This window comes from Pelodiscus sinensis, chromosome 7 (assembly GCF_049634645.1).
Source record: "Pelodiscus sinensis isolate JC-2024 chromosome 7, ASM4963464v1, whole genome shotgun sequence".
Classification (NCBI taxonomy): domain Eukaryota; kingdom Metazoa; phylum Chordata; order Testudines; family Trionychidae; genus Pelodiscus; species Pelodiscus sinensis.
This window is the reverse complement of record NC_134717.1, coordinates 48,728,428-48,744,276: the sequence shown is the minus strand read 5'-3', so window position 1 is coordinate 48,744,276 and position 15,849 is coordinate 48,728,428. Positions and strand designations below refer to the sequence as shown.

Below are 15,849 nucleotides of genomic sequence, written 5' to 3'. Positions count from 1 at the left end.
ACACTGGACAAGTGGAAAAATTGCAAACGCCTACTCTTGGGGTAGGGGGGAGACGTGGGGGTTAGAGCTAAGCTAGGAGACAGCAACAATTACCGTGAAAAGAAGAAATGTACATGCGGAAACCTCAGTGGATCTGTTCCCCGTCCCTCTTGCTAACCAACACAACTGGAAATTTCTTCTCTTTAATAATAATAATAATAAAAGACGCAAATCCCAAAGCAACAACAGCAGCGCCAGGAAAGTGCGCCTCCTCCCAGAGGCGAAAGGGTTAATCTTTCCTGCGGGTACAAACAGGTCCGCAGAGTCTCTCACTGGCGACAGATGGCCACTTTCTTTTGGCCACAAAGGGATGGAATCGAGAGCACCGCTGAATACAAATGGGCAGGTCACGTGAGAAGCCCAGACCCTTTGCTTGACGTGGACGACCATATGGCGCGTGCCGGGGAAAGCTGAGGGAGGAGGGAAAGAGGAGGGAGGTGGGGTTTAGCAGGCAGCACCAGGGGCGCAGGCGCTATAGGTTATAACCATGAAGCGCCTAGACCTCCTCTATCCCCCTCCCTCTCCTTTAGCATCACTGGCCCGGCTATATAACCTGCGCGTCCTGCACCCAGCCCCTAGAAAAAAGAGAAAACACCCTCACACAGGAGAGCTCTCCAGGAGTAACAGGGTTATGAGACCATCACTGCAAAGGACACGCTAAAAAAGAAGGTAATTATAACCCTTGATTCCCTCCTCTGAAACAGAATTTCAATGAAGATTCCTGCAGTGGTATCTAGTAGGAGATATATAATTTGTGGGTTTATAATGTCGAGGTTTTTAAATTCTGTCTACAGTGGAAAAAGTTTAATGGCCCAGTATATCTCAGTGTGTTTCATTCTCAGACATTATCTCCACAGGTTGGGATTATGGGAGCCTGGGAAGCAACATTTAAAAGCCCTAATTAACTTTTTCACATATTTAATTGGTATTCCTCAATCCCCAGTATAAATTTGATCTGAATATCATCGTTTTCTGCCTATTTTGTAATGTACCACTCATTTGGAGGGAATGGAGAGCATACGGGGAGTTTATTATAGAATGGACTTGATGGCCAAAAGATTTGAATGAGAAGGCTATTATTTCTCATAAGCACAGAGGGCTGTTGGGAGAAAACGTTGGGAGAAAGGCTGCACACTTTATGGTAAAGCTTCTATAGTGTAAATCGGGCTGAGAGCTCCGTTAGGTAAGCGGTGAAGAGTCTGGAGAGGAGAGAGGAAAGAGTAGGAACTGCAAGAGCTGCTACCTGTTACAGTGTCGGAGACACCAAAGGCTTCAGAAGCCGCTCGCAGCGAAGCACTAATTCGATTGTCGCGCTGAAGTCCTCATTGTATTCACATTAGCGGAGTCTTCGCCAGAACCGAACGCTGCAGTTCTGCGAATTGTGCTTGTTTGCATCTTTTTGTGAACAAGCTCGGCAGAACCGTGAGACTCCTGAAAGGAAAGGAACAAGTAGTTTTCCAGCGAACAGGTTTTTAGAGAAAGTGTCACACCTGATCCCCCATCTGGGGAGCTGAGCCTGGCTTGGCTCTGAATCGTTCTGGAGATTGCATTCTGGCTCTAGTACAAGAGAGGAAATGCAGTTATTCTGGGGAATAGCTTCCCGCCTCGGTGGGAAGAAAAGGAGGGCAAGAAAATGAATAAAACCTGGGATTACTGAGTATCTTTGTTTACAACTTTCCCCCGTAGAATCTGCAAGCGTCCACAGAAATGCTTCACGTACTCCCATTGTACCAATCATATCTTCTTCTGCATAATCTATTTATATTCCCCGCTAATATCAGCAAGTGACATAATGGCATTGGGACATGACTAAATCGAATTATAGAGGAGAAGCGCAGGCACAATTAAAAATGTAATTCCTTATTCGGGGAAAACATAGCGCCTTTGTACAGTGTGCGCACTCATCAAGTCTGGGTGTACACTGTGCATTGCATATTAGGGGGGTTTCACACGCGCACACACTTTTGGGAAGAGAGGAGTGCTCAGGGAGGAGAGTTGTGTTTCTTCTGTTGAAGATGGTTCTTCTCTTTTTTATCCCCTTCTAAATACAGGACTTCAGACATGACCAAATCGTACAGCGAGAGCGGGCTGATGGGGGAGCCCCAGCCCCAGGGTCCGCCGAGCTGGACCGATGAGTGCCTCAGCTCGCAGGACGAGGAACACGAGGTGGACAAGAAGGAGGAGGATCTCGAAGCCATGCACGCAGAGACCGAAGAGGACTCGCTGAGGAACGGAGAGGAGGAGGATGAAGACGACGACTTAGAGGAAGATGAGGAAGAAGAGGAAGAGGAAGAAGACGACGATCAAAAGCCCAAAAGACGGGGTCCCAAGAAGAAGAAGATGACGAAAGCGCGCATGGAAAGGTTCAAGTTAAGGCGCATGAAGGCTAATGCCCGGGAGCGGAACCGCATGCACGGGCTGAACGCGGCTCTGGACAACCTACGCAAGGTGGTGCCCTGTTACTCCAAGACGCAGAAGCTTTCCAAGATCGAGACCCTGCGCTTGGCCAAGAACTACATCTGGGCACTTTCCGAGATCCTGCGCTCCGGCAAGAGCCCAGACCTGGTCTCATTTGTCCAGACCCTGTGCAAGGGCTTGTCCCAACCCACTACCAACTTAGTAGCCGGCTGCCTCCAGCTCAACCCCAGGACTTTCCTCCCTGAGCAGAACCAAGACATGCCGCCCCATATGCAGCCGGCAAGTGCTTCCTTCCCAGTGCACCCTTACGCCTATCAGTCCCCGGGGCTTCCCAGTCCGCCCTATGGCACCATGGACAGCTCCCATATCTTCCACGTGAAGCCTCCGCACTCGTTTGGAGCTGCTCTGGAGCCATTTTTTGAAAGCACCCTCACTGATTGCACCAGCCCTTCCTTTGACGGACCCCTCAGCCCGCCCCTCAGCATCAATGGGAACTTCTCTTTCAAACACGAACCTTCCAACGAGTTTGATAAAAATTATGCCTTTACCATGCACTATCCCGCAGCTACCCTGGCAGGAGCCGCAGGCCACGGATCAATCTTCGCCGGCTCTGCCTCTCGCTGTGAGATCCCCATAGACAACATTCTGCCCTATGAGAGCCATTCCCATCACGAGCGAGTCATGAGTGCCCAGCTCAATGCCATCTTTCACGATTAACCCTTCAAGGCGCATCAGCGTCGCGACACAAGGAAACAAATCGACTGTGCGTACAGTGACTGTCTTGTTTACAAAGGGCAGCCGTTTGGGTACCACTGCTGCGAAGTGCAAATACTCCACGATTCACGTGATATATGTATTTATTGTCGTTTCTGCCTTTAGGTGACACAGGGATGCAAAGTTCCTGTCCACCTTCTGTATTATTTTCTAATAGCTCTACACTGTAAACGTGGTGTCGGAGTATTCAGATCGTATTAATTATCTGATCGGGATAACAAAATCACAAGCAATAATTAGGATCTATGCAATTTTTAAACTAGTAATGGGCCAATTACAAAATATATATAAATCTATATTTTTCAACCAACGTTTTACTACTTGTTACCTTTCCCATGCTGAATTATTTTGTTGTGATTTTGTACAGAATTTTTAATGACTTTTTATAATGTGGATTTCCTATTTTAAACCATGCAGCTTCATCAATTTTTATACATATTGGAAAAGTAGAATTATATCTAATTTATACAAAATAATTTAACTAATTTAAACCAGCAGAAAAGTGCTTAGAAAAGTTATGTTGCCTTAGCACTTATTTCTTTTCAAATCGTTAACAAAATGCACAGTCCTGGCAATTTCTTTCCCATGAAATTATTTTCTCCCTTACAATAAGAACCAGATCCCTAGTTCTTGAGAGGATAGAAGAATGAAATACTTATTTTCTATTAAAACATATCAATTCAACACATTACTTGCACAAACTTGTATATAAACGTTATAAGCAAATGCCAACACCCTTTTGAAATCAAAAGCTGCTTGACTATCACATACAATTTGCACTGTTTCTTTTTAGTCTTTGAACCCCTTTGCATTCCGTAATTTTGAAGAGAACTTGAAAATATTAATGTTTGCAGACAATATAAATGCATGATTTTATAAATATCCACACAATCAGTGGTTTGTCACATATTCATATATGAATTGCAGCCTAAAACTAATCAGGTTATAATGTTGGGCTATATACCTATTGTAGTCAATTAGTTACAGTAGTATAAAACAAATTCAAACCATTTAATCCGTAATTAGAACAATAGCTATTGCATGTACAATGCAGTCCAGAATAAGTGCTGTCTGAAATGTAATGCTGGTTGAACTGGAATCAAGCTGTACTGTAATTTTGTTTGTAATCCTGTATATTATGATGTAATGCACATTGGGATTTTAGAAACATCCATTCATTTGCAACAATATAGTATTGGACATTTGATCGAATGTTGCATTTCTCTTTATATGTGATTTTTTCTTAGTGTACGCAATTCCTATGGGATTATTGTTTTATTTTGATAGCTCATGAAAGGTGCAACAATTATTATTTGTAGAATAAAACGGACTCAGAAATAAATCCCTGGATTCTTTGTTTTTATTTTTGTTTTGTTTATTGTAAAACTATACTATTTTGTATTGCTGGTTTATTTAACTTTAATTTCAAAGGATGTAAATAGAAATGGGGGGGACAATAATAATAAGATGACTGAATTTGTGTTTTCAACTGCAGGTTGCTGTTTTGACACTTGTGACTCCTTGTGACTGATGTGACCCTTCACATGAAACAAGAAATAAAAGTGTTTCAAAGTATGGGCTACCAAGAACTTGCAAAATAACCTCTACTCTCGATTTTTTAATCCTTTGTCACAACACAGCAGGCTGAGAGTTGGAGTGGATTTCTTTAAACTTCAGGATATATCTTGATTTCTTCATTGTCTCTTGATTTTTAATACTGGCAGATTTTCCTGGTGCTCATTGAGAGCACTGAGGAAAAGTATATATTTTAGCATTATTTTCAAATAGAAAGGGATTCAGCAATCACTAACGTTCTTAAAGCAAACCAGTCATTAAAGGATTAATTCTGACTCATTAAGGATTTCCTAAGTGGTACATACAAAGCAAGTTCCTGAAAACTGTTTGCCCACACCAGGAGAATAAATGACCATTTATGGTCCAAATATGTTTTCATTAGAATGTGTTTCTCTGCCAGAGTCTTTTCTTGGCAGCAGGCACTAGCCTACGATTGGCTCCTCTCTTGTGGCTGAACCTCTCTTGAGCCATTGGAAAGGTTCATCCTTAGCTTGGCCCCAAGTTAGATATCGCTAGGGCTAATTGTTTACTGTACTCTGAAAGGTCTTGGCGCTCGTCTCTGTCCCAGAGGTAGTGGCTAAGGATGTAGTATCTGGAGAATAATATTTTGGCAACATTCTCTCCCTTCTCCCACAAAGTGTCTTCAATCTTCTAGTTAAAAACTGTATAGTTTTTTTCTACCCAAGGCCATGATTCTGAGGCTATCAATTCACCAGGCACTGTTCCCATTCTTTTCTGACATGAAAGAAGTGGTCCCTTAACTCTTAACCTTCAATGGGCCTTCTGGGGCTGTAGAAACCTACAGACCCACATTGTACAAGAGCCACCTGAATAATCTAATGAAGAAGAGGAACCATCTAGAAATGAAATTATCAAAAGATCTATCCTAGACTGGTACAAATGAAATGTCTGACCTTTTAAGTGAAACACATGTTATGAAATCTTTCATCACAAGTGGGAGATACTTTATAAACTGTCTTAAAATGAATCCCAAATGAAAAGACTTTCTTCTGAATGGGTACGTCTACACTGCACGGTTATTTCCGGATACCGCAGGTATCCGGAAATAGCTACCCTGCGTCTACACTAGCCACCCATTATTTCAGAATATTTTTCAAAATAATGGGTGTGTTTTTTCACCATCCTGGGAAATCTCATTGCACAAGGGATAAGGGATGGCTTGATATAGCATGTTATTTGACATCTGGCACTGTGTAGATGTACCAAATTTTAAAATGAGCTATTTCAAAATGGTTTTGAAATCAGATATGCAATTTGAGTAGCGCAAATTGCGTATCTTATTTTGAGTTTAGGTTGCTGTGTAGACGCACCCATGAGTGGAACTTGCAGGTCTAAATATATTATTAATCTCCTATTTCAAAAGGTGCTTTATGGTAAAAACAAAAATCAAAAAACCTAACCATATTTCTCTTTGGAATATGTTTGTTCCCAGTTTTTGGCCTAAAACAAACACACTGAAAGCTAATTAGGAGGTTAGTTGATTCACTTTGCAGCAGCTCAATTTTATTTGGCTTTAGCTGAATAAAGTGTTCCTCTGCAGTCTAGAAACCATCACTATAATCTTTAGAGATCAACTTTCCATTTTTAAAGTACTCCATTATCCCTTTCCAAACAGCAAAGTGGTTATTCAGAAATATATTGAGCTAAGGAAATAAAACCTGAATGTCAATTTCTAAGACAAATTAAAAAATCTGACCTAGGCTTGCATGCATTTTGGTTATATGCCTTCTTCTTAAACATAAAGATTCTTCTAGTCAGTCAAGGGGCAACTCACATACCACCATCTTTTATTCAAAGGAAGGCACAGATGTTCCTTCTGCAGGGGAGGTTTTAATTTATGAAAATTATATTATTTATGCATGAATGCACTCTGCACAACACACAGTATTTCCATGTGATGAGAGAAATACCACAGAACCAGTGCCAATGTCAGGAACATATTCTGCAAATTTAGTTGCTTAAATGTTTAATGACCATTTGGAAGGTATTTCTAAACTACAAGAAACCTTTTCAATTACCTTTGCTTATTCACCATTATTAACAAAATTCAATTTCTCTAGCTAACGTCATTTACTTTAAACATCTAAGTATGCTTTCTGAATATTTTTACTACAGTATTTCAAAAGAACTAATAGTAGAACAAACTAGTAAAGAAAATTGATTACATATTTTAGCAGATTCTTCTTTTTACACTTTTTGTGGTGCATTTTATTGTTTCTATTAGGGTTTTTCCACTCCCATCACCACCCTGAAGCAAGACCAATATATTTTGAGTTATCTTTTCATGCTACCATTTCTTATGGTGGCATATTTATTTTCTTACTGGAAATCATACCTTCTTCAGGATCTGATTGTATTCCACCAGATGGTGTTTAAAGGGAAGGAAGTACCTGCACAGTTCTCACAGATGTCAGCAAGTTTTAATTTACCCTCCATCCTTATATGGAGTAAATTAAAAGGCTGATTCTCAAGCCCATATAGATCTCAGGTAATCAGCGGGAATTTGGAAGCATCTGCTCAGAGGCCCTGTGCTTTCATTCCAGCTTTGCACACTGGTGGCCCTTTCTGTATCTCAGGCAAGGTTTAGACTACAGGCTTCTTTCAGAAGAAGCTTTTCTGGAAGAAATCTTCTGGGGAAAAAAGTAATCTTCTGTTTTGAAAGATAGCATCCGTACTAAATGGATATTACCTCGCATTTAAGCTGTGATTACTTGGACAGAGTGGCCACCAGGGCCTCTGTGCTTTTTCCTCTTTCCTCTTCTTTCGAAAGTACTCCCTCTTCCCCGTCCACACACACCTTTTTCCGAAAGAGCTCTTTTGGAAAAAGGCTTCTTCCTCATAGAAAGAAATTTACCAAAGTCAGGAAAAACCCACTGTTCTTTCGATTTTTTTGCGAAAGAAAATGATTGCAATGTGGACATAAGTGAAGTTTTTTTTCTGAAAAATGGCCATTTTTCAAAAAAAACCCCTCTGCAGTGTAGTTCTCTTAGAGCAGAATGTTTGGTGCTTTTGCAGTTGGGAGCTGTCCAAGAAACAACACGGAAAAAGAGTCTGCCACCTTGGAGGGAGCTTAGTAGAATAGTCTTTCTGCCATATTTTTCTTAGGGCTGATGTGCCAATAGTATTCACAGTCTGACCACTCTTTCCACATCCCCATCTCCCATTGATCTTGAGTCCTTCTGTTATAGTTGGGAAAGGTGATATATGGGTGAAGGACTATAATTGGATCCTCAGATTTTACTCAATACTTACCTCATTGATTTCAGTGAGAATTACTCCTGAGTAAGGATTTCAGACCCTAGCTCGGTGATTTCAATGTAGCTGTCTGAATAAGAAAAGCAGAATTTAGCTCATTGAATCCACTGGAAACAGGACTGGCCTCTTAATTTGGTTAAAATATATATAAAGAATTACTTTATTCAGGAGCTGCTGTTTCAGCAGTTGAGTAAACCAACAAATGATAGTAATGTGTGATCTTGGAGGCTAAATAACAGGCAATGAATATCATTCTAAGATCAGTTTTGACGTAAGTATACCAGATATTAAAACAAAGCTTTTTAATTTAAAAAGTGTTTCAATCATCCAACACAATTTTAATGTAAAATAAGTTAGACTTAGTGAAAACCTTGCCTGAATATTGCTTTCGCTGTTCTAAAAATAAGGATATGAAGTGCCTCAAATATTAAATTTTTAAAAGAAGGGCATTTTTGATAGGACAGTTCATATGTGCCATGAGAAAGCCTACCAAACAATTAAAATAATTATGGAATCAAATGCTGCTTATCTTATTTATGCAGTCCTTACTCATTCTTTATTCAGGAGAAAGTCAGATCTGCCATAGTGGCTATCAGAATTTTGCATGACAAAGTACTGGAAAAGAATTGCAGAATTTGGTCTTCATGTTTGTTGTTGTTTAAACAAAAATAGGAATATGTTTAGTTTTTAGCCCCTAAAAAGGATGCGTTAAAATACACATTTTAAAATGGTGTAACTACATTATTTACCCAGCAGACCTATATTACAAAAAGTTTAAAATACGCTAATGTGTCTTGAAATGATGAGGTGGAGAACTACATTAGAATTGTTCTGTATAAAAGTGTACATAAGTGTTTTTAAATAATTAAAATATGTGTTTAACAAACTGTCAGATACGAGGTGATAGAAAATTAAGGCTGACACTGCTCGTTAAGCATTTCTTGTATGTATTTATTTTGCCTATGGGGTGTGTTAAGCGTAGCATATCAGTCCTGATTTGCAATTTCCTGGCTAGAACCAGTTTGTATCACAGATTTAATCCCATGTAATATAAAATAAAGTTTAAGCCATTGTGACCCACCATTCCTAGCAACTTGTGTGGTTAGAGCAGGGCAAAACACAGAATTCTGAATATAGCATTATTGTATTTAAAATAACATGTCAAACTTAATGCAAGGAAGAAATATATCTCTTGAACCCATGAGTCCATATTACTTCTTTTTCTTTTGCAGTGATCTTGCAACTCTCTCACTTTTCAAAATTATTTTGCCTCGTGCTGCTGCCACCTTCCAGTTGTTTCTTGTACCTGTGCAATCTTTCCCATTTCTTCTTGTTCTACTCTTTGCAGCCATTTCTTTCTTTGCCTTTTTTCAAATTTATTTTATCCTTCACAGTGTCAAGCTTTCTTGTCTTTCATTCTCTTTCTCTCTTCACCCCACCTTTTTCCTCTATCTAGCTTTCCTCTGATAGGAAACATTAAAAAAACGTGTTTTAATATAAATTAACAACAGACAAGCAAGAAATAGCTCACCCACAGAAAAGGTCTCTGCTTTTAGTGTGCTCAATAGTATTTCACCTGTGGCTATATCACTTTTAGAATTTTAGAAAAAACTGAAGCCAATATTTGAAAGTTCTGATTTAAAATCAAGGCAGAAAAAATAAAGTGGCTTAGTTGGGTTGAAATAATATTGAAAACTGTAGGTACACTAACCAATTTAAAGTTTAGGTTCTTCTCTAGAGTAAAAATACATGGAGGGCAGATACAAAACAATCTTGATGCTCCAGTTTTAAAAACCTATGGTGCAGTGTGAACTTTACACACTAGGCCTGGTATTGTAGAGAACAATGATCATAGCCAGAAAAATGTGTAAAGAGGTGATGTGCAAAAATGTGCAAACCAGTGGTGTGTCTTCAATTTCTAAATCCAGGCTGCTCCAGAAATTAATCTGCCTTATCCTATGATACAGTACAGCAACCAGCAGTTTTCAATTTCACTCTGCTATCACAATGCTGGTCATCAGCATTTATTGATTCCTACCAGCACTTCTAATCCTCCCCTATTAGTCCAAAGACTCTTGATTTTCCTTCCCTGAGTTCAGCATCTCACAATTCCCCACCAGTCATAAACTGGCTCTTCAAATTAGCCTCAGTTCTTACCACTTCTCCTGTAGCCCTCTTCTACTTACAAACTTCCTGCTGGGAGAGGCAGTGTGTTGTGAACTCCTTCTTTTCCTAGTGGTTGTTCTTCTTTCATCCTTTCCCCCAAGTCTCCCAAACATTCTTCCGCTTTCCTCCTTCAAGGAAGTTGTCCTAACTTTTTTTTCCTTCTTTAGCAAAGTTTTTTAGGAAAATATTTCTGACACTTGTCCTACTCCCTCCCACGAGCACAGCAAGAGAAACAGAGCTTCCTCCAGTAGGGGAGGAGGTAGCTCTGATGGAGGAAGAGTTAGCAGCTTTTCCTGTTTCCTGCTACTTCTCGACACTCCTGGTTAGTATTCTCTCTGGTTCTGCTTCTCGTATTACCAGTTGATATAATCTCCTGTCTTTTCTGCTGCTCTGCTCCATGTGTGTGTAGCAGGGAAAATGAAACCAATGTGATTCAGTTCCAATGGTCCTCCACTCCACATATTACAAGTACAATAAAAGAGCAGCAATGACAGGATGACTACTGAGTTTCAAACATAAAGGAAAACTTATATATCAGATAGAACACAAATCTGTTTTTATAGTACATTATCCTACAATGGTTTATTTGCGATACAAAATCATGCTCTCTATAAAACCATACTTTTGAATCAAGATGTGTGATATTATGCATAATTATTTATGAAATAAGGAGTATTCATTACATTTTCATTGATTTGATAGAAGAGCATTGTGGGATATTAGATATTAGATACAGCAAAGATAACAGATCATTATTCCTTCATATAATGACTGTTCTAAGTCATTTTAAACATAAAAACAACAAACATTTTAATATAGGGATCTTCTGAAACCTATCTAAAGCAGGAAACAGTCGTCTGATGATTTTTACACCTAATCCATCTGTCTTCTGTGGTTATATCCTGCAATTTACCATCTTATCTACCCCCATTGTTCTAGGCTTCCTCCTACTCACTTTGGTTTATTGTCACTATATTAGCACACGCTTTGTAATGGGAGGACACACAAGTTACAAAATCTTTGAGCAACTTGCCACACTATTCTTACTACCTTATCTATATTTCTGAGCAGACAGTACATCTCCCACATGATCCAATCAGAAATGACCATGGGCCTCACCTCCATACCTGGAACATTCTGGGAGATCTGCAGAAAGCCAAGATTATAGTGTGGAGGCTTTGTAACTTTGCATTCAATCTAAACCTTGGTGGCCTTCCTCCATTAAAGACTTTCCCAAGCTGTTACTGTCTTTTGGATCTTCAGATAAAAACTCGGTGGAAGACAATTTGGTTATTAGTTTTTCCCAGAAATCTCCAGCACCCCACTGTTTCCCAGCAAAATGGGGGTGACAAAATGTATCTCCCTCCATCCACACATCTATATATCATGCTCAATCTCTGACCCCTCCCTAAACTTAGATCTTTAGGGAGACTTCTGTGCTTTCCAGAGAAGCAGGAACAACTGAAATCTTTCTGCAAAGTAGAAGGGAGATCTAAATGGTGAGGTTTAGGAGATGGATCTAGATCATAGCTAAAAGCTACTGGAAGGCAGATCTATATCAGTATGAGGTAGAAATGATTATATGTTAAGATGTACAGAAAAACATTTCAGTTACAACTGCTAATCTAAGAATACAATGCACCTAAAATGAAAAATATTTTTGCACAGCAAATTAATTAAATGAATTGAAAATCCATGTATTATACATAGAATAACAGTTGTCTTGGGGGAAAATTCCAGCCTGGAATTTATTCAGAGGTTTTGATAATAGAGTATTTATTAATTGCAGCAGAGCCAATAGCATCTAATGCTCCCTTAAGGATTTCCTCTGCTACAGACATTATGTATATATTTAATTTTATTCTTTTGTTTTTAATCTATTTAATTTAAAATATTAAGTTATCACCTCAAAGTTAATTAAAAGATTGCAACTTTCACTGATGTCAGGTGAAGGGTATTGTAAATCTCTTGGGAACTATAGTACTCTTTCACTAGTATCAGTGAAAACTGTAATACTGTTCCATGGATACAAAGGAGTTATCAGTTTATTCTTTGACTACAATTTACTCAGAAATAAACTGGCATTTATTATATGAGATATACTGTGTAGGCTAATAAATGATTCCAGAGACAAATAAAGATTGCTGAAGCAGTTAACATAGACTAAAGAGCCTCAGAGTTGATGCACACATTCTTATTTTTATCATATATTGTACTTTACCTTCTAGTTAATGATTTAACTTTCCTTCTAAGTGACATCAATGAAAATGAATTAAAGCTCTCACTGATGTCAAAAAAGGGATATAAGTTTTATTGGTTCATCTACTGATGTAGTTGTCAGAATGATACTCTGGAAGGTATTTTTGGCCTGCAGTGTTTTATCCCACTATACCAGCTTTTGGCATGAGTTCTGTTGAAACAAAAGATAGGTCTTTCCAAATGTCTACATGTTAAACATTTTATTTTGTCAGATTTTTTGGCGAAGTATTTACATTCCAACAGAGAAGATGCACATGGAGAAATATTGGGCACAACTTCCAAAAAAAAAAGGGCCAGAATTGGTCCCTTATTTATTAATTGCAGCAGAATTGCTAAGAGTTTTAAACAAGCAGAATTTTTATGGCTAGACTATGTGTTAGTGTCATAACTGTTCTTTTTAAAAGAATTCATGTTTAAATGGTATTTTGATTTATTATAAAATATGGTAATATGATACTTCTATTTTTCAAATTTTGTGTACAAGTACTGAACTTAAAAATATGTCCATAGGAAAGTTGACCTGATGATCCTAGCACAGAAATACAGTGGTCACTGGTATAGACCTTGCTATTTATCATTCTTGATCTGTAATTCTCTTTTTGCTAAAATCTCTATTTGATCTTTTTATTTAAACAAAATATATTAAAGCTAAATTGTGTCATCAGATGTACACCTACAAGTTACACTCTGAGGGTACGTCTACACTTGCTCCCTAGTTTGAGCTAGGGATGTAAATGTAGGCAACCGAAATTGCTAATGAAGCAGGGATTTAAATAACCAGCACTTCATTAGCATGATCGCGCCAGCATGTTACTCCGCTCAACAGCTGATTCAAACCAGGAAGTGCGCGCCAGGACGCGTTAGTTCAAACCAAACCCTTTGGTTTGAATTAACGTTACTCCTCATTTTACTCCTCAAAAAATGAGGAGTAACGTTAATTCGAACCAAGGGATTTGGTTCGAACTAACACGTCCCGGCGCACACTTCCTGGTTTGAATCAGCTGTTGAAAGGAGAAACGCACCGGCGAGATCATGCTAATGAAGCACGGGATATTTAAATCCTTGCTTCATTAGCAATTTCGGTCGCCTACATTTGCATCCCTAGCTCGAACTAGGGAGCAAGTGTAGATGTATCCTGAGATAATTATGTGTCTGTATCTGAGGGGAGAATGAAAAAGGTTAGTAGTCCTATCCAATAGGATATACATGAAGATTCTCTAAAAAGAAGCAAACACATTGCAAATATATAGTTATGATAACAGTGTAAACAAAAGCAATGTTATCTATAAAATATGATATATATATTTATTTATTTAGGAAGGTCTAACAAGCTTACAAATTCCCTGCCATGTAACTATCATTCGAAGAAGCGGGTTGTGCCCAGGAAAGCTCATGATACCATCTACATGTTTTGTTAATCTTTAAGGTGCTGCAGGACTATTGGTTGTTTTTTTAAGTTTTTCCAGCACCAACCTTTTGTTGAGAGAGTCATCAAGGCTTGTTACCATATTACACCTATAAAATGTGGTTCCTAGAGGTTTCAGTGAGTTAAATCTCAGCGCACGGGGGGAAAGCACTAGCTAAGCGTGCCGCAGGGGCGCGGGGATCGGAGGCTCCAGGGGATATTCCCATTGCTTCGGCGTGGAAACCAACCTCTCGAAACACCCTCTTGGGCAAGCTCTCAGCGAAGGCCTGATCTAAGGCACCTCTGGCACTTAGCACGGCCCAACGACCCCCCGCACTGCGCCGGTCAGTGAGGCAGCGCTTTCCTTACAGGGGCGGGACTGGCCTACGGGCTGCGCAACAGGCGCCCAGCCGAGTGACAACCCCGGGGCAGCACGCTGCGCGCGACTGGACTGCAGTTAACGACCACCGGCTGGGGAGGGCGCGCGCCTGCGTGTGAGCGCTCCCCCGCCCGCCTCGTAGCCTCTCTCCCAGGATGGGAGGGGGCAGAGGCGGAGGAGTCGCTGCCTTGGCAGTAGCCGGGACGCGGAGAGTCTCTCGCTTCAACTTGGCCTGGAGGCCGCCGCCGCCATGCTGGGGGCGCAGAGCCCCTTCCGCCGCCCCAGGAGGGAAGCGTGGCCCGAGCCCGTGGAGGAGCCGCCGGGCGCTGGGCTGGAAGACGCGTCCGGGCAGGAGACTGCCACCGCCACCACCTCGTCCTCCTCGATGGCGCAGCTGCGGGGGGCAGCCCCCCCGGACGGAGACCCGGGCTCGCAGTCGGGGCAGGAGGAGCCGCTCCTCAGGGGCATCTTCCAGATCGGGAAGAGGAGCTGCGACGTGGTGCTGAGCGCCAGACAGCTCAGGTGGAGCCCTATCGAGCCTGAGAGCCGCGGGGGTGAGTGCGGGGGGCAGGTGGGGGAGAGTGGCAACGACCCTGGTGCTGCCGCTTCAGTGCACGCCCGGTAGCAGCCCCCAGGGGGAAGGCGGTTTGGGGCTGTCACATACCCCGCTCCGCACAGAAACGTGACTCAGAATTCCCCAACTTGTTCCTGGAGAAGAGCCAGCGCCCCACTCTGGCGCTACCCATCCTGAGCTGGCGCGTGGAGGGACTGTGCGTCGCCACTGTGTTGCCCCTTTAGTTGATTTGGTTTTGAATGCTTGCTAAATGGATTGAGGCTAGTTCAGGCACGGAAGGATCAGGGATGCCTTGCAAGCTCTGCAAGGGGCTGGGTAGCCACTGGACAGAGAGCAGCAGAGGGAAGAGATAGTTGTCAGTGTATGTTGTCTACATACATATCAAGTTACTTTAACAACTAAGTCATCACTTCAGTGCCACTTGCCCTTTCTGTTGAGGGCCAAATCTTCGTGTTCATTTTTTAGACCAGAATCACTTTATGGTTCTGTGGCTATTTGCTTTTCTGTCAGACAAGAAATTTTACCCATGGAAGGAGGGCATTCAAGTGTCCTACAAAAATTTCAGAGCAAAACTACTGAAATTGTAGTGAAAACTGGCTTTTTGCTGTGGTTCAGTGTTACAAATCCACTTACAGAGATCAAAAGTTTATTTAAAACAGAATGATAGTTAAAATTATTAACATCTCTCTCCACTTTAAATCTGTGCCAGCAATAAAAGTGAAGAATTTACTTAAATAATGTTATCAGGATCTCAGACCTAAAACAAAACGTCACTGGACGATTTTTCTTTATTACTTATAAACATGGTGGAAACATGAAATACTTTGCAGAAGAGTAAGAGAACTTTTATTGATTGTGCAGCATCAGTTTTTTGCATTTTAATCTAAATGACAGCTGTGTAACATTTTATATAGTAGTTTCTTGTGAGATATGTCTAAGTTTTAGGTTGAGGCTTGTGCATCAAATCCTGCTCCACTTACATGA

General features: G+C 40.6%; 2 protein-coding genes across 5 annotated transcripts in view; both read left to right on the top strand.

Moving 5' to 3' along the window:
- The first annotated feature begins 565 nt into the window (after positions 1–565).
- NEUROD1 (neuronal differentiation 1) lies at positions 566–4,797 on the top strand. The gene is made up of 2 exons (XM_006121695.4): positions 566–708; positions 2,091–4,797. Exon 2 carries the CDS (start codon positions 2,101–2,103, stop codon positions 3,172–3,174), a length of 1,074 nt encoding a protein of 357 aa, XP_006121757.1. The 5' UTR covers positions 566–708; positions 2,091–2,100; the 3' UTR covers positions 3,175–4,797.
- An 8,892-nt stretch (positions 4,798–13,689) lies between these two features.
- Positions 13,690–15,849, top strand: part of CERKL (CERK like autophagy regulator) — a 137,980-nt gene continuing 135,820 nt past the window's right edge. The window contains exon 1 of one of the 4 annotated variants that reach the window (XR_012905239.1): positions 13,690–14,845. Coding sequence is in view for 2 of the 4 variants with exons in the window: in XM_075933746.1 (XP_075789861.1) it covers positions 14,542–14,845 (304 nt within the window). In the remaining 2 variants the exon portion in view is untranslated. The remainder of the gene's footprint in view (positions 14,846–15,849) is intronic. The other 3 variants (XM_075933746.1, XM_006121694.2, XM_075933747.1) reach the window with 3 other exon arrangements.

Excerpts from the sequence above, each read along its gene's own strand:
- NEUROD1 (XM_006121695.4), top strand. The coding sequence starts at position 2,101 with ATGACCAAATCGTACAGCGAGAGCGGGCTGATGGGGGAGCCCCAGCCC.